At 36.4% G+C, this 27,648-nt stretch overlaps 1 protein-coding gene across 4 annotated transcripts; it reads right to left on the bottom strand.

The window, feature by feature from the left end:
• Positions 1 to 1,583: 1,583 nt before the first annotated feature.
• ZDHHC2 (zinc finger DHHC-type containing 2) lies at positions 1,584 to 25,923 on the bottom strand. Of its 4 annotated transcripts, none has more exons than XM_026846948.1 (12): positions 25,884 to 25,923; positions 22,662 to 22,756; positions 19,420 to 19,540; positions 18,435 to 18,504; positions 16,827 to 16,859; positions 11,871 to 11,991; positions 11,013 to 11,145; positions 8,437 to 8,563; positions 8,162 to 8,254; positions 6,916 to 7,025; positions 6,384 to 6,461; positions 1,584 to 3,026 (listed from the first exon to the last, which is right to left on the bottom strand). In XM_026846948.1, exons 1-11 carry the CDS (start codon positions 25,903 to 25,905, stop codon positions 6,421 to 6,423), a joined length of 966 nt encoding a protein of 321 aa, XP_026702749.1. In that variant the 5' UTR covers positions 25,906 to 25,923; the 3' UTR covers positions 1,584 to 3,026; positions 6,384 to 6,420. The 4 variants fall into 4 exon arrangements, with proteins under 4 accessions (XP_026702749.1, XP_026702751.1, XP_026702753.1 ...); XM_026846950.1 differs by having other exon boundaries at positions 1,584 to 3,020; XM_026846952.1 differs by lacking the exons at positions 22,662 to 22,756; positions 25,884 to 25,923 and adding exons at positions 19,969 to 20,068; positions 21,659 to 22,600.
• Positions 25,924 to 27,648: the final 1,725 nt, after the last annotated feature.

Here is a 27,648-nt window from a genome sequence, read left to right as displayed (position 1 = left end):
GGGGGGGCAGAGCTATGATTCATATGACTGTTTACATATATACAAAATAAATTTAACTCTGTTGTCATTAGGGACTCAGGCCCATCTGAGGAGTCTGTAGAACTCATTCAACTTCCACTGAAGCTTGAAATGCAGTCATACTGCTAGACAAATATCAGGGCTCCCATTTTCTTTTTAGCAAAAAAGTAGATTAGTAACTGTACATTAGGTAAAAAGCAGTCTTTAAAAAAAATACAGAAATTACACAAAAGGCTGTAGTAAAGTGCCTAGCAAGAATATAAAGAACAGGAGAATCAGTCTAATCAGACAAACAACATTGCATCCTTGCTCCCTTCCTCTTCACAAATTCTCCCACATGCATTGTAACAGCATCAATGCTCAATGACAATGTCAAAAAGACCGTTTCCACTTTGCTATATAAAGTATTAGAGAGCTTAAAGCCAAGAATATAGTCATATCAGAAATTATACTTCAGAGCATGATTAGCTCACTTCTGTCCATACTCTATGCAGTGAGAACCTCCAGGAACCCTCACCAGCCTGCTAACAGTGCTCTGCATGAGGCACAGCTCACAGCCACCCTGGGAGCAGGTTGTAGCTACAGCCCTCTGGCTCAGATCTGCTGAACGTTTACCTCTGAGCTGTCACTTCTCTTTCCCCTCCTCCCTTCATCAGCATATGTTTCCCACGCCTCCATCAGTTTTCTGCTAGAGGTACAGCCTCTGGCTACGTCAAAGCTGCAGATTATTTAGGGCTATTGTGCTTTCCAAGTGTGACTTCTGAGACACGGAGAAGCCAGGCATTTCTTGATCCCTTACCCCTGTCCTTTCTCTACACTGATCCCCAGCCTTACTGAGAGCTCTTAGAGCCCTGGCCATAGTCAGGGAGGCCAACATTTGTGTTAGAGAGATCTACTTTCCATTATGAATTTTGCCAGGGAAGAAACCTGTACTTTGTCTTTATGTAAAAATATGGAGCAAGTTACACTGAAGCTGAATTTCAACTTTTCACTCAGTATTTTCAAATGCCATGCTCCATGACAAACCACCCTGTGACTAACTGCATAAAAAACAAGACTATACAGATAGAGAACCTGAAGTGTTAAAAAATATATTTTCCCTCTCCCCCTCATCCCTTGACAAGTTAGCCTTTAAACACTAATACGAGGTAAGCTGACAGAACAACACTGAATAAACAGCTGCAAAAAACTTTTGGTTGCTAGATGTCTGCAGGCATCATGTAAACTGTATGCTACCTTCATGCTAGTTTAAAAAAGGTGTTCTACATCAAGGACTCCACACTGGCACTTCTGGCAAGAAACAGATGTTTTCAGGCTGGTAACATTTTAAGATTTAAAAAAAAAAAAAAAAAAAAAAAAAAAAAGTAAAAGAAATACATTTTCCCTCACTAGAAAAAAAAGCCACATTTGTGCTCCAACAGCTATCACTTTTTAAGTTGCAAACTCAGAAAAGACAAATTTTAAAGTTACCTGCCTGTAGAAGAGTTAATGATAAATATATCTGCTTTCCAAAATCTGTCACTTAATCCTGCTGCCAGTTTTCTAAACAAGCAACTGGCATCTTCACACTGTAAGCCAACCTGCTAAGTGACTCAGGTTTGATAACAGAAGTACTTTTCTGCTTCAACTGAACTGAGCTTAGGCTGAGAAGTTTTCACATTTTTTTTTTTTCTGGACTAGTCTTTTTATCTAGCCACCTAGAACGCATAGCTAAGTTCCTCCTAAAGTTGTTTTCAGAATAACAATTTGCATTTAAATGTAAACACTGATACCATAAATGTAGTGTATACAAAAGGCACAAGACAATTAGATTTGTGTTGCTGAAATTTCCTTGCCTTTGAAAGCTGATAATGCATCTTTTATTATCTGTCCGGTAAACTCTGATTCTAAGAAAGATGCTAGCTCCTAACTTAATTGAAGGGGGTTTCCTATGTGCAGCAGCTTGGCTTTTTGGTATTGCAGTCAAACATCTGTTGTCCTGTAAATGCAAATATCACAAGTTGTAACAGTAAGTCTTGTTGATTGTACATGGTATTCGTTAAGTTATGCAGTTAGAAAGGCAGTGTCTTAAAGAACAAGTAAAAAAAGAAATCTGAGACAACTATTGAATAGTTAGAAACTAGGATTTTGAAAGACAGTGGCCTTTGGGAACACAGTTGGTAAAAAGCCTTTTGGAGCAAAGTGCCAAAATTTGTTTCCTGAAGGGGTTAACAGCTCCAAATGGGACAATAAAATCCCCATTTCATTGCACTGTCCTGTGCAGCTCCCATCAAAATCCCCAGCTGACCAGCTTCATTCATGTATTATCCATCTGAACGCAGGCTTTTTATCACTCCACTCACCAGTGACCCACTGTGGCATTCAATTAACAAAGGAGTTTTTTCCCCCCCTCCACAACTTTTCAAACTATTGGTAGCACCTATCCGAGGGAAAAATGGACCTTTTGCAATAATGTTTTTCAAAGATGTTCCAAAAATAATCAAGACACTTCACTTGGGTCTCCTTATTGCTTATCAAGCGCCCTAAAGAAAATACAGTCCACCAAGCCACTAAATTATTTGTAATCAACACTGGCTATTCTGCCAATTTGTAAAGCCAGTAGTGCAAAAATTTGATTACAGCAATTTGAATTAATGGGTAGATCTTCAAAACCAAGACAAGAACACGGACTTGTAGGTAAGGAGGTCACATTTTTCTTGTGCTGAATATCAAAGTAAAACCAGCCATTGAATTTTCACAATTGCAACTTCAGACTCCTTTTTTTCCATTACCTAATACTCAGAATCATCCTTCACCATTCAAAACCAGTAATTTTAAGTTAAAACATTCTTCATATGGTTCAGAAGTAGTATGTTTAGTTTCATGTTTCAAGCAGTGACATGGAGACAGCTAATTGTCTGTCAGTTTGTTTTCTGAGCACATCCACACAGGAGCAGATAGGAGCAGCTGGCCAACAGGGCTGATGCTTGGAAGAATTCATATTCCTTCCAACGACAGCTTTTCTTGAACTGGAACAGAACATTAAATACAAAAGACATTATTAGAATTGAAAAATACTTTAAAATTACGTTATTGCAACAAGTCTCATCAACTCAAAGGGGAAAGCAAACCACAGATGAATGAAAATCCCACCCTGAAGAGGAACACAGTAAAACTGTTCACAGTTATTAATCCACTTCAGGATGACAGTGATTAAAAACTGACTACATAGCAAGTAGGCCACCAGTTTATAAAATGAAGTGAGCTATTTTTACAGTACTTCCAGGTACCAGCATCATTAAAAACCAATTCTCTATTACAGTAGTGTAAACCACATCTGGCACTCTCAGTAATTCATCTTCTGATTCAACTATAAAGGATTACAGGATATTGAACATATCCCTAGCTGGGACAGAAACTCACATTACTAACACACTGGTAGGGGCTGTGGGCTATATTTTTCATGTCAGAGATGAAATTACTTGGTTTTGTTGTTGTGACTTCAGCACCTTTAATAAAGCATTCAATATTGACAATAAAGTAATGAAGTTAAATGCACAGTAGTTAAAAAATAAGTAAAAATGTTTAGGGCTCTTATTCTAACCGCTGTATGTCAAATAGATATATAGATATTACCTCTCCAGAAAATCTTTTAAGGGCCACACAGAAATATCTCAGAGCTAAGGGTACAACCAAACTGGCGCTTACATTCATGCCAGAGAAATTATCAGACCTTAGCTACTGCCCTTTTGAGATGTGCATGTGTCAGTCTGAGGCAAAACTAACTTCCACAAGTCCATTTATGTGGGTTTACACATACTCTTTGCAACATAGGTGGTCTCTCTTTAAAAAGCTGTACTTCAAATGGATGTTCACAAAAAGAAGAAACAAAAAAAAAATCTCAAAACAAATGAATGCAACAAAACCCAGGGGGTGGGGTAATCGGACTGCAATCATAAATCTAATTGTTACTTTCTCAGACTGGACTAAAAGAAAAAAATGAAAAAGAGCATGAGATGTTTATCAAGCTAAACAGCTTGAAAAAACCCCACTTTCAGCATCTTGAAAAAAACCATAAACCGTTTGATATTCAGAATAATGTGAATAATCCAATAAAATGTTCACACTCTTCAAAGAAAGATTAAAGTTTAAAAGTTACTACTTAAGTAAATAAAGTGTTAGGACTTCAGAAAGTGGAACTCAAACCTGACAAACTAGTTGCAATTAATGGTATTTCTGTAACTTAATCAAAAAATCTGTTTCTTTAAAGCCTGTCTCCAATCTTTACTCTTGAGTAGTGATGACATGTAAGACATTAAATTATCTGAAGTTGAGTAATTTATTGTTTTCCAGATGCTGTTGTGTTGTTGAAACAAACAATGGATTAAATAGGGCAGAAGCATGGCACTTACATTTTGAACAAAATGTTAGAATTGAGATTTTTAGATTCCATTAAAAAAAGCCCTACACCAAGCAGTCAAAATTGCAGACTGGCTGAGTTTCATTCGCTTGTCTCTAACTCTGTTCATGACACCCACATTTTCAACACTTTAACACTTCACACCATGATCAAGTTTGTAGATGTACCTATATCTGGAACCGTCTGTGTCGTCCTTCACACTTAACACAAAATCAGAATATACGGGTCAAGAAATTTTTAGTTTCTCTGATGAATCCAACTGAACTGTTAGGACATTTTTGGAACAGGCTAAAGGTCACCTGTTGGTATCTGCACACCTACTTGTTTTTATAACCTGCCTGACAGTGCAGTACCATGTCTGATGGGTCTAGTAACAATCACTGCAGTTCTCCGATGGCTTTCCATGCCTTCCACTTCCTCTCATGTCCAGGAGTCATGTCACACACAAATGAAGGGTATCCACTTGAGACACTTTTTCAGGATGACTGAAAGGGTGCTTCCAATAACATAGGACATGACCCTGCTGGAATGACTCCTCCAATGTTGCTGGAAAATCATAAATTATTGGGTATGCTGAAAGTCTTAGGGTTGGAGTAAAATTTTTTATCCAGCTTTAAATATGAAATAGTTGATTTCCATAAGCTTTGATGGAGTTAGAACTCTTCAAATACTAGAGTGAATATGATTATCAATTGTATTCATTCCCCACAACACAATTATTAAGGTGTCCTCCTTTTATGTACATAACAAAATTTACTCTGATTTTCAAACCTGCCTTCTGAGAATTCTATGTTGCAAGACATGAATGCAAGAAATAAAAATCTTGGCTGTTTTTGACAATAGGTGACTAAATTCTCATAAAGTCATATGGACACCTTTTGTCTTCAGTAAGGAGCACTTCTTTATTATTAAATAGGATGCAGCTCAATACCTGACAGAAGAACAAGCTGCTGATAGCATATATATTAGAAGAAATTATTTTTCCTTCATCACTTGATAGACCTTTACCTGCTTGTGCTGGTTTTGGCTTGGATAGAGTTAGTTTTCTTCACAGTAGCTAGTATGGGGCCATGTTTGGATATGTGCTGAAAACTGTTGATAAAACTGTTGATAATAGAGAGATGTTTTTGTTATTGCTGAGCAGTGCTTACACAGAGTTGGGGCCTTTTCTGCTTCTCACCCCACCCCACCTGTTGAGTGGGTTGGGGGTGCACAAGAAGCTGGGAGGGGACACAGCTGGGACAGCTGATCCCAGGGATATCCCACACCATGTGATGTCATGCTCAGCACCAAAAGCTGGGGGAAGAAGGAGGAAGGAGGGGGACATCCGCAGTTACAACGTTTGTCTTCCCAAGTGACCATTATGTGGGATGGAGCCCTGCTTTCCTGGAGATGGCTGAATACCTGCCTGCCCCTGGGAAGCAGGGAATGAATTCCTTGTTTTTCTTTGCTGGCATGTGTGGCTTTTGGTTTACCTGTTAAAACTCTTTATCTTAACCCACAAGTTTTCTCACTTTTACCATTCCAGCTCGCTCCCTCATGCCACTGTGGAGGGGAGGGAGTGACTGGCTGTGTGGGGCTTTGTTGCCAGCTGGGGTTAAACCATGACACTGCTTTAGCAGACCAAGCTATGATCTTTATGTTCAGTGTTAAGAGCTTCACAAATATTTGCTGGTCAGCTTGAATAGTCACAATTTTATTATTTCTCTAAAGAAAGAGAATAATTTTAGTATTTTGGAATATTACCTAAAAGCAATAGGTATAAAGGTTAAACTATTTTGCAAACATCAAGAAACATGAGGTTTAGTTTAAAACTATTAATTCACATGACAGTACTCATGGTATAAAAATTTAAGTTGAAGAAAAGAAAACAGATAGGAATTGCTTTAGTAATTTTCTTCTGTGCATTTTTCAAGTGGTAAGAAATTATGAAATAACATATTAAGTACAGAGAATATTAACATACCTTTCCTTAGATATTCAGATGTTTCTTTTAAGGAAAATTAGGTTTCATTTTCCATGGTTAATGCAGGATTGCTCATACCTTTAAAGACAAAAAAATGTTGTTTCCACAGGAAAAGGTCTCCTGTCTATTTCATCAAATAATACAATCTTTAATTAACAATCCATCTTAATGTCATTCCACTATTACCATGTCTATTTCTGTCCTCTGTCCCTTACACAGCTTTTCACTAGTTGCAACAAGGTGTCATCATACTCTAGTATAATACTTTTGACAGCAAAATGCTTATCAGGCTCATCCTGAAAGATAATGAGCACCTCCCGGTGTTAACGTTTTCAGTATCTCTTGGTCAGGTTTAACTGGGAAGGGCACAGCAGCCTGATACATGGAACTTCCTACAAACATGCATTTAAAATGAGCTTCTTGAATTTTGGTTCATGAATACAAACCAAGTGACCCTGGTAATTCTTGCACTATATCCTCCAAAATGAGTTTATTACAAAACAAATCATTGCAGCATAAATCAGTTCCTTACCAACTTTGCCCTTTTCAGCCTTTGCACTAGTTTCTGACCAAGATGGTGCATCTGTAAGAAGGTGGCTCTGGGAATCACGCAACGGCTTTGCAGGAAACAGGTGGCTCTCACTGTAATGCCAATAAAGAGAAAATTAGTAAAGTGCAGTAATTTTTCATTATCTTACCACATATTACAATGAGTTTGTCATATACAATATTTTCCCTACCTTACCTTGCTTCTTTTCTGAGGAATCACTACACTTTTATCATTACATACATTACACTGTAGTTGTCACAGATGCAAGTTCCATGTAAAAAGCAACACCCTAGCACAGAACAGGGAAACATTCTGTTTTTTTCTTTAACAGCTATTATATATTAATACATGTACTTCAGTTCCAAATGCACTCTAGCCATATTCTGTCCCACTACAACAAACCTGATATGATAAATAGTGGAGAGACCATCTCCAAAATCTCTTGTCTAATATAAGCTATGGATCACTGCAGTAAGAATTACAATGTTAATAAGCAGCTAGTTGAAACATAATGTATTTCTTTTACAAATAGAAGACTGCCAATTTGATTCTATTATCATTTCTTAGTCAAATATTCAAGTCTACTGTACTCATTACCCTCTTCATTAAATAAATGTTGCAGAAAAGTTAATGAAATACTAAGTTATATTTATTTAGTTTAAGGAGCATCTGCATACTTTTCACACTTTAAAGATGTCATGTCCATGAAGGACAAGAATAAAGAAAATATGTCCTGTTATCCACAGAAACAAAACATGTGCATTTAATATGCAGTTTCCTGTGCTTTGGCAGAGTGCTGAGGGCTGGGATTCCCTTATGTGAAGCACCTTTCACCAGATATGAAGAAGCAGGCCTCCCCCAAAAGCCCTGGAAGGTAATGCATCCCTATCACCAGCAGACCGACTAATCGTCTCTCATGTATGCAGAACAGAATGTGGCTGATACACAGTGTTAGGTAGATGTGGAAAACTCAGGTCCTTGGGTGCCACTGAACTGAGACAAAGCACATCAGGGGAAAGAAAACCCCACCTTATTTCCATAAATTTAAATAAAAATCTGAGGATTAGCTGAATAACAGCTCAGCTGTTTAAATCTGACTTGTATTTATTAATAGGATACTCTTAACTTGCTTACCATTTTTAAGCATCTTATACATGGTTCTATTTACATGTGCACAGGAAAAAATAGATTATCAACTATCTGAAATGAGTAACAAAAAGCAGATTACTTTTTGGATGTTGAGTTAAGACCACCAGGTGTGGAAGCCTGCTCAGGATCCTGATTAACAAGGCAAGTTGGGAAGGAACAACCATCCCCTAGACTGAAAAATTCAGAATTAGTGTCATATATACAAAAAACACCCCACTTCAAAGAACTATTTTTTCTAAAGTAGGTATTACTGTTTCTTATTTCAAAAAAACTAACCACCACCACCCCCCCCAAATCCTGTGGATCCTGATTATTCAATAATTCAACAAAAGAAACATTAAAAACTGAGCATACCTTGAAAACACTGGCAGCAACCAGTATTTTTTCTCATCACCAAACACCTGCCTTAGGTTTTTGCTGAAGCCCAAGCTAAAGCCATTCTTGTCTGTTCTATGACGAAATATGGGAGCTCTGAATACCTCTTAAAAGAAAAAAAAATAATTATATCTCTTTGCAAGACAGCACGTTTAAGTTTCACACCAATATTTAGGCAATTGCACTGACGATATCATCACCCAAGAGGGAAGGCTGTACTGCCCAAATGACTGAGAAAGCTACTCCACTCACAAAAGCCAAAGTCAGTGCTACACAGCCACCGTGCGTGCAGAGGAAGCCCTGTGGGTGAGGAACTGTAGCAGTCTCCTTCACCCTCCTCCCTAATCAAGGCAAGGAAGAGTGAGGAATTCACTTCTTAAGAAGACGTTATATATTATATGAAGATTTCAGCATGTGACCATATACTACAGAGTGTGCAAGAAAGAAAAACCTAAATAAAGGGTTTACTACAGAAAGAGTAATGGAAAAGAAGGAAAGCTTAACCTACTTTAGTAGTAAGACTAGCTTTTCACACCCTGGGGTATGAAAAATACTATGTTTTTACAGCTGCATAAAGAAAGCACTTTACTCATAGACCCAGGTTATTCCCCATGGATGTCCAAACTAAATTTCTCCAGAACAGAGCTAAATACAGCTTCAAGTGTTGCAGAGTGCCTGGAGCAGAAAAATCATTCACTTTTCACCAAGTGACTGATAGCCATTTAATTCCCTTAACTGGCTATATATAGTAGGCAAACCACGTCCTGATGTCCTGACAGTACAGCTCACACAAACCATGCTGGAACTACGCAGAAATCGTCCTTCTGCAGTAAATCCTTAGCTATGAACTGCAGGAAATGACCTTCAGCATGTAGTATGCATTAGTTACAAGGTATTTTAAAGAAGTGAGAAGGGAAAATAGAAATAGCCGTTTAGATGCCCATGTTAGGCTAAGAAAACAGCTCCCTGAATGATTTAAGCACAGTCATACTTAAAGCTGTCATGGCTTCATTACCAAACTACTGCATGTTCAAGGGTTTCACATATTGAACAATTTGCCAAAGTAAAATGGAAAGACGAGAGACAAACATATCTTTTTGAGTAGCTTAAGGGTATACATTGTATACTTGCATGGAATTAAATTTGTTTTAAAAACATGAAAAGTTGAATTAGAAGTGTACTGCGTTATGGTTACCTTTGAACATTTTTTTTTCACTAAAATTATACAAACAGCTTATAAATGGAGTATGTAATTATTTCAATTCATTTAATCATCATTAGTAAAACTCTTCTCCACTTATAATTAGATTGAACAAATTTTTTCCAGTACTAATTTCTAAGGAGATAATTTTTCAGAATACCGAAGAAACCCACAAACCCTGGAGAAATCTTGAAGTAAACAAGGTTTCTTCCAATGATATATATTAAAAGTTTTCCATTAATCATCCATATATTAGTAAATCCCAAAAGAACTGGAAAAAAAATCAATTCATTGGCTTACTTGAATTAATCTTATATCAAAAGAAAAGCATTTAGAGATATAGAAACTTTAATGAATATATTGCAAATTGCTATTATTACAGGCCAGGATATAGCATAGAACAGGCACTCAAATCTTCTGCACCTCCATTTATTTATCTATCTAGTTATTTATTTATTTAGATTTGTAACCAGACAAACATGCATCCAAGTGGTGGGAAATGCTGATATTCAATGTAGTTATATATACTGCCCCATAAAAGAGGCACAGGCCATCTCTGAGGTTTTTTTAATTAACTCATAACACAGAGGCCTTTCTATGCATCTATGATTATGTGGTAGACAGGACTCACAACTGTGAAACTGCCTTTCAGATCTCTGTGTTCATCTACTACTAAATATAGAAGCGCTCCCATATCAGATCATTCTCTGACACTGGCTCTTTGTGCTCATTCATGTTGATCAAAACTAATAGCACTATGACCACAAACAGCTTGCTTTCCAGATTTTTTTCTCCTCTCCTTGCCTCCAGTACAGGCAAGGAGAGGAAGGCAAGGAGAATTAATAACTATTCTTTCAGAGTTTTTAAACAGAATTGTAGCTGAACTGAACAAAGCAACTTTGGCTCTGCCCAGGGCAAGGGTGGGAATGAAGCGCTGGAGACCTGATTGAGATGCCACATCAGAAGACTCTGACCTGGGGGCTGGGAATGCCAAACAAGAAGCATCTGGGTCAACACGCATTAGTGTATCTAACATTACAAAGTGATCTCATTTTTTAATTTTTTTTTAAATTTATTCAGTTTCTGTTAACAAGCTGTGGATGGAAGGAAGTGGAAAGAAGAGGATAAGTTCATTAACAGCTTGTCCCCTTGGGACAAGAGGAAAAGAGTCAGAATTTTTGGGGAGCAGCAGATCTGGGAAGTCAGTACTGGACATTGCCAGATCCAAGCACTTCTAACTAGGGTCCAAGCAACCTGCACAGGACTACTCACCTTTTCCATTACCCCCATACATACAACATACATTTATTTTTTTTTTTTTGCTGTCAAACACAGAAGCATTAAATCTACTTACCTAATGTAGATTTATTCTTGCTGACAAGCCAACAGTGATAACCAAAGAGAGAAGACAGACTGACAGAAAACATAGCTGCAGCAAAGAATAAAAACATGATGTGGAACTTGGCTTGAGTATCAGGAAGGCCATTCTGGGGAAAAAAAAAAAAAAAGAAAAAAAAAAAAGCCTTTAGAATCGGGGAAATAGCTGTTTGATTTGATTATTAATAATCCCCTATTCAGCCAAATACAATCCAGTGCAGACACAAACATACCACACAAGAGTCTAAATAAGTGAATTATACACCACCTATGTACAGCCAGCCATGCAATGAGGTTGCTGACAGCATGGAAGTTAAAAAAAGGGGCCCTTTCTTGAGAACACTGACAACAAGGATCTGAAATCTGGTTCTGAACTTTGAAGTGTGTTTTAGTAAATAATAATTTGTCTTTACAAAAATAGCCTTAAGTAGCCTTTTCAGAATACTTATAGCATAAAAACTGCAAATCTAAGAACGTAATATCCTAAGTTGTGAATCCAGATAATTGCAATTAAAATACTAGAAAATTTCTCTGAAGATTTTTCATAGCATAGCATTAATGGAAGTTAAAAAACCCCTATCTATAATATAAATGCCCTTGTAAAATGTTTTCTAAATAATTGCATACTTGTTTACGCAGCTTCAAAATAATGAAGAAGTGAAATTTCATAAACTATGATAAACAGAAAAAAATTGAGGGCTATGATTATTAGATAAACTTTTGTACCTCATATTAGGAGATACTAGATTACAATGTAATGCCTCGGAATCTTAAGACTTCTTTCACAGTGGTACCTCCACATGCTTAAAGACAGTATGTAGATTAGGGTACGTACTGTCCAAAACTTGATGAAGTACTGTAAATCCGTTGCAGCAATGAAGAGGCAATACAGTAGCGAGTAAGCCAAGAAGAGAAGAAAAAATTTGTAATTGGAGAATCCTACACAGTTGTTCACCCTGGTAATAAAAAAAAAAGGCATAAGTAAAAATGGGATGTAATGAAAGTTATTTCCTTCACTTTCATCCAATTTAAAATTAAACTTACTCTAAAAAAAGTTAACATCAGCATGTAAATCAAATTTTAATTCCTATTTCTGGTGCCTCAAGCTACTGAAATGTATTTAGTTTCAACTCCCAAATTAGTGTAGTAATTCTAAGCAAAACCAAAACACTGCCCTCCACCACAAAAAACCCAAAGAACTTTACCACTGTCAACAGCTAACTGAAACTGAATTTTCATTTATGGTATGAAATCTGTTCCCAGCACATCTGATGTAAATGTAACTACAGTGGCAGTTACTTTTACACTTTGTAGGTAAATTTAAGTATCCATGCTTTACCATTAGGCATACTGCACATAACAACTGGGTCAGTTACAAGCCAAGAATTTGAATCTCAACTGAATTTTGGTGACAATAATAGCAGTCTCATTTAATCCATATCCTCCTTCATTAACCATCCTACATACTAAAGCTTCTTACTAAGAGTCTCAAACTTAAGAGCATTTATAGGAAATTCCTAAAAATATTTACATTTGTATAAAATAGTGAAAGAAGTACTACCACTGAATAAATATAAAACGTTCCATATCACAGTGACAACATGACAGAAAATAAGAGAGATCAGGAACATGTAAATACATCCAAGTATTAAAATAAACCTAATTTTATCATTTGTAATTATGGGCTTCAAGTTCATCTGTTTCCCATTTTTAAAGAATTTATACATGAGCAACTAGTATACACTATCATCAGAGAGACATGATGATGAGGTTATATTTAGTACCACAGCAGCTTCCCATTAGAGGCAATATAATAAGTATTATTAATTTCAGAGCTCTATTAAACATGTAATGATATTATATCCACCAAACGAAAAATACTGGAGAGTTGCCCATGGACAGTTTATTGGTAAACAGCTTCCTTTTTCTTTTATTTGGTTGCATTAAGCAGCTACTGAAAGTTATCACTGCACTGCTAACTTTGACATAAATCTCTATACAAGAAAAAAATAATTCCATATGCCTTCTTTAACTAATTGATATCGCTGTCAGAAAGATCAGCTAATTTAAAGAGATGACTACATCCATGAAAGCACTTGTATGTTGAAAAATAATTTTCAAAAAATAATTCATGGCTTGTCTCAACTTTAGCTTCTACAAGTACAGGACAAGTTACTCAACTATTCTCTTCTTTACAGAGACAGCGATGGTAATGGCAGGATAAATGGTAATCACAATAGGGCAAAATCTTCAAATACCAAATAAACTTTCACTGTACACTACTGTTATCCATCCTCAGGGTGGGCAGGGGTTTTACTTATTTTGTTATTGGTTTTGCAAAACATGCCACCTTGGCTAAACATTAAATGGCGATGCTAAATTTAAACATGCAGCAATAGCTAAGCATCTATACTAACTACAGTTAAGAAAGGCTCACAACAGATTGTTTTAATTAAAAAACCCAGAAGGTATGTTTCTAAACTCATTATGATTTTTACTGGAAAGGTAAATTTACAATTCTCCACAGTGAAGTGTTGTTTTTCATTAAATATGCCAGATTAAGCAATTCCAGGATAAACTGCAAGCAATTCAAATTTAAGGTTTTTATAATAACCCTCTTTTCCTTTCCTGGTATTTATTTTAGGACAGTTTTTACTTTATGACACTGTTTAGTGTGAAAAAAGAAATATCGTATGAAATGTATTCCCCAAAGATAGATTTCTTTCTTGCTGTTCTTTTGCACTACTGCATATGGTACACACATTAAAATAAACTTTCATAAATTATTCCACTCCCTCCAATTTTGACAAAGTGCTGGACTGAAGAGTTTTTACTGCAAGAGAGTAAGTTCATCAGAAAACTGAAGAGAAAGTAAGCACCAAGGTTTTGTAATTGTACTATTTGAACATGCAGTATCAAATCATGAAACCCAAGAAAGGTGGTTAGATTTGAAGTCTTAACATTTTTGAGGAAGAGTAAAACAGATGAATGTGCCAACAACTGGATGGATAAATAATGGTGTGCTATTGCAGTGAAACATTCATACAGAAGAACAGTCCAGGTTAACAATTTGGATTACGGGTAACATTTAAAACAATTCTGAAGCACAAAAAGACTTATCCCTTCTGTCTCAAGAGTTAGTTTACTGAAGATGCCAGGCATCTTCAACTTACAAGGCTCCAAAGGTGATAAAAGTCAGTTAACCAAAAGCATCAGAAAATTATAAAGATGCTAAATGAGATTCTCAAAAGACAAAGGAGAGATGTTTCAAATTATTCCTAAAGTGTTCCTAATGCACCTTGTTAGCATTAGAGTTGTTATACACAGATTATATTTTTGGTGATGCCTTAAGCCATCACATTCCTGCCTGCAGTTCCATCTATATAGAGTATGAATAGCAGCAGCACTAGCATAGAAATCACTAATGTTTTTATTTCTGCATCAATTTGCTTTTATTTCTGCTTCACTTAAACCTTTTAGAGTAGTTAGAGGGCAATTAGCATTAAGTATTTCCATTTATCACAACACTTCCATTAGCACAGGAGTGGCAGCCAAAATAAAGCCTCCCAAGAAGCAGAAGACAGCTGACCTGAGGCTAGCACATGACTACCATCTTACTACCTCTGCCTTCCAAATGCTTCATCTTACTTCCCCATGGCTATTATTCTTACCTGTTCTCCCTCCAGAAATCCTTCTCCTAGCCAAATATTAAAATAGTAGTAATTCCCATTACTGTTTCCCTGTTCTCCCTAAGTATCACATGGGTTCCTTCTCCCTTCTTTCCCACCGAACTTACTTCTACCAAAAAATCCCAACACAAAAAAGCGAAGCAGCACCTGATGATATTTTCAGGGGGCTATAACCCACCCATTATACTGATTTGCACCCCTACTTTTGTTGGCAAAATATCCGTATTTTCCAAAGAACCCTTGAACACGGCTCTTTAAAGGAAACTATAAAGTTTATTCAGCATCTGTGCAGTATTTCAAAATTCTCTTATTACTTCCACATAGTTATATTTTTCAGGGTGAGAAAGGAACTGTGGACATCCTCTTAGATCAGGAAAAATAAAGCAAGACAATACCTATTTTTCTAGTTCATTTCTGTTACTTGGAGCAAAAAAGGAATAATTCTCCATCAAGAAGCATTACATGTCTTTCAAGTACCTTCTCCATTTTTACTTTTTCTTTTTGCACCTATTGCTTATTAGATTAAAAACAATGAGCAATGTAAATACTCTCTCAAAATGAGCATATTTATGTTTGGATACAAAGTCTGCAAACAGGTAAAACAAGCAAACGCTACTGAGAGAAAAATGGAATTTATTTTTCTAGATGTCTATGCCCTAGTGAAATAGCACTTCACTGCCACTTTACACAAGTGCTCAGTTTGATTTGTTATTTGATGCAATGGATTTTTATTCTGAAATTGAAGTTTACATAAAGGACATTTTCATGTGCTGTCCTAAGGCACGACAATTCAAAAAATCTCAAACAGACCATAAAGCTTATGAAAAGTGTGTATGATACTGAATAGTAAGAGTAATATTGAGACTTTTCACTGATACTTTGTCAGGAATAGCCTGACAGCTATTTTTCTTACAGCTTTCTACAAGACAGCTTATAAGAAGGCTAAAAAAGGGAAACAAAAGGAAACAGCCTTTTTTTAATATGAAATTTGTTCCACATTCAGTGGTTTTATCTGTGTTTTGTGGTTTGGATTTTTTTTTTTTTTAAATTAAGAAGCACACTACTAACACTAAGCATCATGAAGATTCATATGCTCATATCTGTACAGCAAAAAAATATGTAGGAAATAACTCTACTCTGTATCATTAAATATTTCTTTCAATTGTATCTACCATGCAGTTGCAAAATAAAAAGAGATTCTTAAATCATATTGTATTATGTCAGAGGCTGCAGTCAGGACCAAGACAAACAGGAGGGGCCCAGCACCCCTTTCTCCTGTAGGACAGAGCCCCCTCTGCCCAAAAATTTTATTTAAGAAGGTCAAAGCAGCTGCTTAGAATCATCTATCAATCAGTTTTGTCGCATGCAGGAGATTCTTCTTTTCTGATTGGTTTCATGTGGTGAAGAACTGCCATCTACCACTCAATCCTCTTAACTTAGACCTTACTAAACAATTACCTCTAATTATTTCTGTGAGATAATTGCCAAACTGACATAAAATTAATTGCACATCCTGTCTACCCACTGGTTCCAAAGGCTGCTGAGAAAAGACAGTAAAACAAAACCACTGTGCAGGCTGTCATGGCAGCGAAAGGAGGGAGAGTGGGAGGGAGAGGCAAGAAAAAATGAAAGAAAACAAAGAACCCATAAAATTAAAAGAGCTAACTTGCTGTTTCCAGCAAGCCCACTCAATCTGTCCTGGGTGCTTCAGTAAAGGGGAACAAGGCACAGCCCTTTGAGTTTTAACCTAAGGTAGTATTTCATCATTCAATGCAACTAAGCCCCAGTAAAAAATTTCGTGAAGAGAAGATGCAAATCTTAAAAGTTTTCTTACTGACCAGCAGTCTGCCTCATCCTAACTGTAAAAATATGGAGTTACCTAACTCAAAGGTCTAAGAAAAATTATATATGAACTTCTTTACACATCCCACAACTAGGAAAAGAGGGCATACAGTAAATAACTTCAATGGTCCTGCAAGACTAGTAACTTCACATAAACAAGTAACTCTAGGAATCGTGAAGCATCACCTTCATAACAGGCCCCTCAAGAATTTATTCTACCAAATCAGAAAATAAGAAAAGAAAGCAATTAGTGCACTTACCAAGGGCAATGATGATCCATTTTCAAAATGCATCTTAAAAAAACCCCAACAGAATTCCAATAACCGCAAAAGGCAAAAGAAAAAAATAAGTCAGCACACTGTTACATGTTGGATTTAAATTATTCACATTCAGATTAAGAATTAGCCGTATGTACTACTAGTTATGTAATCTATTTAACAAATATGTTTATTCGACTTCACCTAATACAGTTTACCTAGAAGTGAACTGTAGGTAACCCAAACAGAAAACTCTTGCTCTGTCAAGAGCTTAATGATTTCAGAAAATGCAATCTGTAACTCCAACTTTAGGATTCGGTCTCAGAATGAGTAAGTTTTTCAACTCTTTTATTCTCTGACAGAGCTTTAGAAACTGGGTTAATTCAATTATTATATACTTAGTGATACAATAAAATCTATTTTCAAGTACATGATTTGCATTTATAGAAATATATACAGATGCACACAATATTTTTAGGAACTTACCTTGTATGAAAAATCCCAAACATTTTTGTAATTAATCACTCTCCATTAATAAAACATGCACAAGAAAATCAGATATAATTGAAACAGGTGAATTTTGACAAGGACAAAATTGAGGAATTCTGCAAAATATATTAACTAATGGCATTCTGTAAATTTCTCTCCTATTTTGTAGGGTAACACAGGTCACCCTTTTTCTTCACTCTGCTCAGACATGAGAATGTTCCTATCTTACACTGCAACCACTATCCCATGCAACACAACCAAAATCCTTTGCCTCAACACAGTTACTCTTCCAGTGCCTCTGCTGTTTTGGTGGATAAAATAGGAAGTCTTCCTGGCCTCACAATCATGTTGGAAGGTTTGATGCATATCAGCTGAAGAGTATTTGGAACAGCCTTAAAGCTAAGAATAAATGAACCTCTGAAGAAGCCCCTTCTCTTAATGTTAGAAATTTAAATCACTGGGAGCAAGAGTGGAGAAACACAGGGACATCCAAGCTAACTGGAGAAGGATCAGAGAGAAAAAGCAGCCGAAAGAAAGATTAAATTACAAAGCAATTAGACTTCTGGGGAATATGGACGTGAACTTCCTTTTGTGTTAGACAAACAAAACCTTTATTTTACAGCTTCAGTTAGAAATGGGGGATGTTTGGTTGTTTCTTTCCTTAAACAAAAATAACCTGCAAGTTATCCAATGAAAAATAGGATATTAAGTTTATTACCTCGGATAAGATGTAAGTCACATCATGATTAGATTGAGATGGGTAGTGATCTTTATTCAGATTCTAACAAAAGAAGCAAATTTTTGTTTATCAGGTATTTTTGGTTACATTGTTAAGGAAAGTACTTTATTCATATTCATAATTTTTAACCATTATGTAAAGAACGTGTAAGACCACGTAATCCATGTCGGCATCAAGAAAGCCATCAAATGAATTAGAGTAAGTTACAGACTTCCTTAGAAATAAGTAAATAAAAACTACATCTGAAAAAAATCTAAGGAAAAAAAAAAGCTTATCTGCCAAAACATTAAACCTGAAAAATCTATACATAAAAAAAACCACTTCTGTGTCAAGAAAAAAAATCCATTAATTCGGAAAACCATGTATTCAAAATATTTTCTTACTTGTCGCATACAGAACAGTGATGGCAACGATCTGGTTTTACAAGATGGCATCTGTCACAGTATCTGATTGCTAAAGAAAGAAGTTCCAAGGTTAGATCTCAATGTAGTTACACATTTTGACTCCTGAAATCTGTGCAAAAAAAAAATACTAGCAGCTCAGCCCAGCAGAACCCACAGGAAAGCACTTCAGCATGATCAGAAGCAGTTGCAAATACTGAAGCATTCTTTGCAATGCTACTTGCAATGCTGAATCTAGCAGAGTGAACACCAAAAGCTTAGTTTTTGCAGTCTGCTAATCATGTTAACCAGGGTTTTTTCTTCCAAACCCCTCAGCTCTGCAAAACAACCAACAAACCAATAAAACCCACAAAACCCTCACTAGACAGAAAAACCTTTAAAGACTGTTCAACAATATAGCTATTTGAAATTATTATTCTAACAGCTTTTATTTACTATATGAGATTATCTCTTGGACTTGCTTAGATAGCCAGCTTTCACAAATTTACAATATCAGTGGGTTAAGATTAACTCTTAGTGTGGAAGAACTTTTGTTCCTGCAACTGAACAACCAGCAAGTAAACCAGTAAGTTTCTTACTGTGATTTATCTAGCTATACCTGACATGCAGATAGTGATTTAAATCCATGAAAGAAGAAATCTACCCAGTTAAAGACTGCTACAGCCTCTTCTGCAGTTAGGATGACATGCTATTTGTTAATGTCAGTTTGCAAACATTTAGCGAGGCATTGTCAATCCACTTTAAAGTCCTAAATAATATGCAGCAATCTACTTTCCAACAACCTTTCCACTGAATAGATGTAGCTGCATACAGCTACGTTAAAGTTCTTGAGTCGCTTTGTTATTTTCTAAAGCATGAAAAACAGTTCTTCCCTACAAACCAAACCCTTGCAATTTTTTTTTTTTTTATTAGTTTAGGTAGTACATCAAGACACCTGCCTTCAGTGGTCTCCTGAACACCTATTTACCTCCAGACATTGTCCGTGTATAGATAGGAAGATCCTTGGCTGCCCGTCTTAAGACTTCTTGCTGGGATTCACCTCTAGGCTCCCTCTCTAGGGATTCTTTGTCTGAATATGATAGATGAAACTGGAATAATTTTTAAAATCAAAGATACGTTAGCAAATTTCAAGTTAAATATCTGTGGAGATGTAAAGAGAAATAAATATTCATTATATAACGATGGATTAGCAGCACATAAAAGGTATTACAGCGAATAATTCAGTGTTCCTAAGACGACTAATTTATTTCATGGCAACTGAAGACAAAATTTCTATTACTTCTGATTTGGTATTGATGCAATGTTGAATGCTTCCAGAAGTAATAAGCGACACTCTTCAAGAGAAGGATCAAGAACTTATCATTCCCTTGAAAGGTCAGTTAATTTATTTCTGCAATACTAAATATTAGCTAGTGAATATAAGCTAGGGATGTCAGTTTTTAACTGCAAGAAAACATGCTACTAATAATAGCAGAAAAGATAGCTTTATTTCTCTACTGGTATCTGGCATTTTTACTTTTGTTCTTTGCCGCTGGAGCGTTGCTGTTCTCTTCGTGTAGGTGTTAGGATGTGTTTTTACTTCAGAGATTGGCTGAGAGAAGGAAGAGATAGGTGACCTGTATGACAGAATAACCACTTCTTAACATTTTGCTGCAGAAAGACAACTTCCGTCACTGCCCAAAATAGCAATAACAAACATTGCTCTAGTTGAGAGCTAGGAGGGTAAAAAATTACTGAGATGCATGGTATACATGATGTAGTCCAAATTTCTTATACTCCAAAGTCCTCTGCAACACAGCAACATAGTCAGCTTTGTCAGCTGTAGCTTCTTGAAACGGGAAGATGCTGAAGTCTTTGGTATCTCTATTTGAAAAACGGGATACAAAACCACCTCTGAAAGTCTCTATTTGGCAGAAAAAGTGGCTGTCTCTAACCTCTGCCAGAAACAGAAGGCCTCTGCACAGCATTTACATCTAGAAAAAGGCTAGACATTACAATAATACTACATTTTTTCCTAAATGAAAGTGATGCATACAAAACTAAGAAAGCAGGACAGAAACATACAGTTAGGAGCTTATTCTCATCTCCATAGAGAAGGCACCACTCTACCTTCCTGACAAAGCTCAGTTTTCCACCAGAACCTGGAGGTTCACTGTTCAGCATGAGTTTCTTAGGTCACCTTTCATTTTTTTCCCTAGCAAGAATACACTCTTGCCAACACCCAAACTGATTTTATATCAGGATACATAGGATCTCTCACTGCAGAAACTTGTTTCAGAATACTTTTTTTTTTTAATGCTTCCTGTTTGATGTACACAGAGCTATTGCTCCATCATTTTCTATTGGTTCTCAGACTAGCCCTAAGTCTTCAAAACCTTCCTGCCTGGAAACCATCTTCTTTCCTGCCTTCATCCAACACTTGTATGTAGCCAATACATTGCAGGTACAGAATGGCACACACTAAAGTGAAGTTCCTCAAAATATCTTAAACTGAAGCTGGAACTTTAGTGCTTTTTATACATGTAAAATGAAATAATCTTAAAAAGAAAAATACAGGCTATGTGGTCTGCACCAGCTGCAGTATTAACGAAAGCAAAATGCAAAAGCTTAATCTGTTTTTCAGACTTCAAATATTTGCTATAGTTGGTAAGTCAGTTCAGTCAAACTGAAAATACATTATTTTACATTTACAGACTTCATCCTAGAAAGTGGAAGCCAAGCAGTAGCTTAACATTACAAAATACCCTAATTAAATTTTAAGAATACTGCTCTAGTAGATTAGGAAAAAGACATGGAACAACAGACGTGTCACTGCCAGCAACACTGTAAATTCAAACACAGAAGCACCACACACTGCTTTCTATTACCCAACTTCAATACTTTTAATATCCCATTTGAAGTTCTCCAGTAGCATTGTATGGTGGCTTTGGAATCCCACTGTAATTACTAAGGACTTGTCAAAATGTTTTGGAAGTCTTTTATTGGCATCAGCCCAGTGATTTCAAAAACCCTTCTAATTATCGCTACAGTCACCATATATATGCATATATTTTGCTATGTAATTATCAAATGAAATAAGTTTGTAATTTGTTTAGCTCCTCTCTGCCTGCAGTGTGAAATTCAAGGAAGATGCCAATCACTCTGAATTATTTACTTGTTTTCCCAATTATATATCTTATTAGTGAACAAAAACTATTGAGAAGAACCTCCACATAACAGACAGTAGAAATCACAAGCTATTTATTTTGGGTTGGCTTGGTAGTTATAGGAGCTAGAATTATGAGTCCATGCCGAAACAAGTATTGGCTTTGTGGATATTTCAAACTCCTGAACAGCCACAGCATGATTCTTCTTGACCTCAGAGGTTGTGTGTCTTCAGCACCTACTGAGGACTGTAGGGTTTCTGTACAAAGACAAGATGGAAGAGGCCAAAAAGCTGCACTGGTTGTACTAAGCTGCATGGGGAGGATTTTCATCAAGGCTATTGACGGTTTTATCTTTTTTAAATGTTAGAAAGAATGTGAAATTAAAACCACAGTACTGTACTAAAAGCAATTATCTTGAGGCTACATCATGTTGGATGAGGTTTTGTATCTTAATATTCTCCAAGACAACTGGATCCTTCTTTACACTTCTGTACTAGCTGGACTTACACTTGGGGTATATATTAATTCAGACTTCTTTTCCATGCAGTTCTTCTATACTAGCTCCTTTCCTGCTTAGCCAGCCGTGGCTTCCCAGCATCAGCTCACCTGTTGTGTGCTCATGCCACAGCCCTCATACCAAACTAGATGGGGAAGAAGCTTTAATTCAGAGGACAACAGACAGATGCTGACAGGCAATATAACTCTTAAACAGTGGGAAATAACTTTTTTGACCACATAAAAGTATAATTCCATGCAGAGATTTAAGCTGCTAGTTCAAATAAATAATATTTTTCAAGCGGAGAGGTTTTTTCTTCTTCATAGCATAAATATTATTTAGTTTAAAAAAATCTATTTAAAAACCTTTAAAACTTAGAGAAGGTGTTTTGTCTTGGCCATTACACTGTTTGCAATCTGACTTACTCCTATTAAGAAGCTGTAACTACCATCCGTATTTTTCTACACAGTGTAAAACTACATGAGAACAGATTCTGAGTTATTCAAATACTACAAAATCAGGCATTTGACTAGTCTATTTCAGAAACAAAAGTTAAGTTTATCTTACTTCTTTTGAAGGATTCATTGGTAGCGTAAAGATTGTTTTCCAATATGACCAGACGAACAGCATGAAAAATATGTGGTAAGCAACCAGGCACACAACTAAAATCAAAAAGGAACAGAATTAATACAGACCAGTGATATTATAGTACTTACAAACAGATGCTGCATGTATCACAGATACTTACTCTAACAGATGTAAATACAGAGCCTCTGCAAAAAACTCTGCAACAAAAATACTGCGCTGCAACTTTACATGAGACAAATACAGGCTGTGTGGGCAAAGTCATGATACAGGCTACATGTATTACAAAAGTTTGAGGGGAATGGTTAATAGCCTATTAAGAGTCCCATAATTTTTTATCAAGCACTCTCTCTTTACATATCTGTTAAATCCTGTTTAACTGATGCATCTCTGCTTTTTAGCTTTATAAACCATGTAGGGAGACTTTCCATGTAGGGAGCCATGCAAAAAAAACCCAAAACAAAAAAAACCCAACACACTCCTCCTCAATCCCAAAGGAAATATAGCTACCTAAACAATAACTAGAGCAAGAGGAGTCTTTGAGCGGATATGCATACAATACCTGAGCAGTAAACATAACCAGTTAATTTGTGCTGCTAGATTTTTAAGAGGGAGGACAGTAGGGTGGTTTTTAAAAACCTGCGGGTTCTTTAAATTCACACGTTCATTCATTGCTTTACATTCTTCACAGTGATTTATTCTTAGATTTTTTTTTTTAATAGATGCTAGTCAATATTACCATGCTGAGTTGTTTTACTAGCATACAGAAGGTAACATTAACTCTTCCAAAGAGCCTGCCATGGATGGATAGGTGTTTCCATTTAAAAGCTCTTGCTGTACTAAGCAATTCACTACAGTAAATAATAAATCCAAAACTTGTATCCCCTGATTAACTTGCTCTAATGTACAGAAAAGGATTTCCTTGGATTTTTCTTCCTTGGACAGAGAAGCAGGAAATAAAGGACGCAGGAAATAAAGGACAACTAGGACAGCAACAGTGAAAAATATTATTTTCCTGTTGTACAGATGAACTCATATCATAGAGAGGTCATGGTTATACAGAAGCTACACAGTCAAACAGTCTTTATACAGCTTCTATAAATTCAAAAGACTGTCAAAAAACATCATAAAGGAAAACTTACTTACTTTCACTACACAATCTGAAATATTGCCCTCATATGGTTAGCCCATGTTTTTTTATATGTAATGCTATTCAGTGCTAGAGCATTTTCCACAACACATGCATGATGGTGTGTATAAATAAAGGAACAGTAGCCCAGCATGTTCTTTTTTTTTGTAATTTTGCCTCAAAAGTAACACTGAATTAGTGTTTCCGGTGTTTAAGCTGATTTACTCAAAAAGGCAGCAACACAGTTAACATTTATTCTTAAACAAAAGCTAACAAAATCTGAGGAGTAACAGTGTACAAAGCTTTTGGGATGACAGAGAAAGAGAGCCATATGCCTTGTCTATAAACAAAAAAGTCTTATCAGTAAGTGATAGAACTGGACTCCACATCAACCACAATATACTAAATGACCATCTTGTTACTGCACAAGCATCTGGTAGAAACAGTCCACATTTTTATCAGAACATTTCTATTAATCAACTCTAAAAAAACCCTGATTTACTCAAACAAAATCAGAATTTTCTTAAACAACAGTATATTCATGGCATAAAATGAGGGCAAGTTAGGGCAAGTTACGTCAGTTCTGTACTCTATGCATTTACTAATCTGCATCTGTATTTTATTCTTGTGAGAGTAATGGTAACTGTGGTTGATAAGAAAATTCCTTTTTCATACATTTAAAAAAATACTACTGGAGGAAGACAAAATTTTAGCCAGAAGACATTAACCCATCTTTCCCCTTTAAAGTCTGCACAAGGAAGACTTCAGCTCTTGTTTGCTCTTGCACCTCAGTTCTCCAACCTAGCCCAGGTCCTGACCAGTTGCTTCTCCCAGGTGACCTACTCACCAGTTTCCACACACCACAGTGGAGACCCTGGGCCACCCAGTTGCTTCACTGAGCCTGGAGGAGTTCAGAGTCCAACACAAAAACCTCAATTCCCTTCAGACATAAAAAGAAGAGCTGCCTGCAGCTCCCTGGGCAGAAATCCTTCTATTTTACACTCTTTCTGAAAAAAACTCAAACGGCATATTCCTGGCTTGAAGGCAACCCATTTACAAACAGTTAACATCGCTAGAGTTGCCTGGAAATCTGCAGCAACCTGTAGTAGGGGTGAGCCCCTTTTGCCCAGTTTTCACTCCTGAAAACACTTAGGGCAGAAGTACAGCTAGGGTAAATTTCTACTGACTGGCTGAAGCTCACCAAGGCTGAAGCTCACCAAAGGGACATTTAATGTTCCCCAATGCATTTTACTGATAATTCTAATGTGCTTTGTAAGGAATTACTAACAACCTACTTGTCTCCCACACACACAATATGGAGCAGCAAGAAACTGGAATTATTGCAAAGTCTGCAGGTGCTGACGCTCGCAGATATGCTTATGCACTCATCTAGGGAAAGAGATCACTAAACTGAAAAAAGTTTTTCAAGCTTATGTTTTTTAATTGACAAACACTTTTTCTAAGTGAGGGAGTAGCCAATGACTTAGTAAAACCTACTGGAGTTACACAAATGTAAAAAGCACACAGTTTGTCTTCTAACCCCCAAGTCCTTCCTCCAAAAGCTCTGCAGTCCCACATTTTATGCTCCCATGTTGTGCTGTGGTATTAAAATAGCATCTGGAAAAACAATCTAAACATGCTACCGCCTCGGGGTAGGAACTCTAATCAGGCAGCTTTATTATCTTCTGAAAAGGTTACATATCTGAAGGATTTTGTTTCTTCAAAGAAACTGGCTAAAAAGAAACTGCAGAAAAAATTTACCTCCCATTTAAGTATGTTGCACTCTGTATAAACCCTTGCTCATCTTTAGAAGTTCTCGTTTTACAAAAGCATTCCCTGTTACGAATAAAAATCTTTAAAACCAGAATATAAGGAAAATTGACATTTCAGAAAGCCAGTAAGAAGAATAAAAAGTTCTAATTTTTCTCATCTCTATTTGGAATGGCTAAAGCTGAGGAACACAAAAAAATACACTCATTTTAAACAGGTTAGATCTGTATCTCAGTTGTACTAATAAATTACTATACTACCATGATACATGAATTCTACTTATAAACAGCTAATAAAAATCTTACCTTTTTCTCCAATATTTGTCATTGTCACTGAAAAATGAGAAAAAAGTAAAGAGTAAAAATGATGTTTAAATGATGTAACTGAATACTTTAAACTTTTGTTTATCAACCAAATGACAAGTAATCATAAAACTATATAAGCTTAAAGCCACACACTATCAAGCATTTATGCCGTGTACATTCATTACACAAATAGGTAAACGATGCCAATTGCTTATAAGGTTTTTTGGCTCCCATTCCCAGGCTCAGTTCCTGAGAACTAGCACTTCCATCTATCTCAAGCTGCCCAGGTTTAACCCAAGAAAAGCCACCTCTGAAGAACAGTTATTTCTTTAACTGTGGTTGTACAGGTTTTACTGTTTATGTATGTTCTGTTCTTGAGGTGGAGTGTCAGACTCCAGAACTGGTTTTGCCAGCAATACTCAGTAATACCTCAGATCTCCAAGGCATAGAAATCAAAAGCAGACAAAAGTTGCATTTCCTTTAAGAAACTGCGCATGATGATTACATGATTTGGGGATAGTAAGAGAGCAAGAAAGGTGCAAATATGCCAGGCATGGAGTGGAGTACACAGATATTATGTACCAGACACCACATTCATGAAAGAGAATAAATCTTTTTCTTATACCTGTATTCCACTCTTGGTCACATTTTTTTAAAAAATAACCACCCAACAACAGAGAGAACAGAAACTCCCAAGTGATTAAAACTTCATGGTGCTCCTCCCTTTCCACCCAAACCACTCCATCACACATTTATCCATCCCAATTAAGCTGTCTACAAACTGTAAAATACCAGTACCTATGATTGCGAGCAAGGCAGTAGCTATACAGATCTCTCATCTGCTCTTGTTTTCCCTATAAAAATGGCTGCACATGGCCGGTCTTCAAACAGCAGGCACAAGGCAATTCCTCCCGAAAGGCCAAGCAGTCACATCATCCCATTTTTGAGTTTGAAGACTCAACCAGATAGAACCTGAACAACCTGACTTGACCTCACAACTAACCCTGTTCTGATTAGGAGGTTGGACTAGATGTGCTTAGGTCCTCTCAAACATGAATTATTCCAGAAGTTTATAATTATAAAATAAATCTGTTAAAATGAAGATTTGACTATAACTCTACCAAAACGAGCACCTACCTTACCTGAGGGAAAACAGTAGATAATCATGTTTATAAAGTTCTTCACAAAAACAGGACAGCACAGAAGTTGCATAAGCCACCATAAAGAAAACTCTGTTCTGACTCTCAGTTTTCTAGTTCAGCTAAGAGAAATCTTTAAAGCTCGACAAACTAAATATCCATCTAGACAACTGCTGGAGAGAAGCTGAGCGAACGCGTATACACACTTGACTCTGAGGAACAGAAATACCGCAGTAATATAATGCACAGGAACTGTAAAATTGTAGGTAAACAGCCATTCACCAGTAAAAAAAGAAAAGATGCTTTAGAGCTGATGTGTAATTTCAAAGCTGGAGCTCTCAGATTAGGACAAACTAGCCATTACTCAAATTCCAATTTTCTTTCTCCACTTGGTATGGTCAGCAAGGTGTGCAGAAATTTTGTCAGTCTTTTTGGAATAACTACTCTCTGCTAATTAAAAAGCCACAGCCAAGCATACACTGCAGAATCATCATTTCAAACTAAGATCTCCTTAACCAACCTTTCACAATGATTTGTAGTAATTTTGTCTCCTAACAAAGGAATGGCATAAAACATTTCATGAAAGCAGCTGTCATCTTTTTTTCCCCCCTGAATAAAATGTTTGA

The sequence above is a fragment of the Athene cunicularia genome (genome assembly GCF_003259725.1).
Source record: "Athene cunicularia isolate RWA chromosome 4 unlocalized genomic scaffold, athCun1 chr4_part1, whole genome shotgun sequence".
NCBI lineage: Eukaryota > Metazoa > Chordata > Aves > Strigiformes > Strigidae > Athene > Athene cunicularia.
This window is presented reverse-complemented; position numbering and strand designations above follow the sequence as displayed.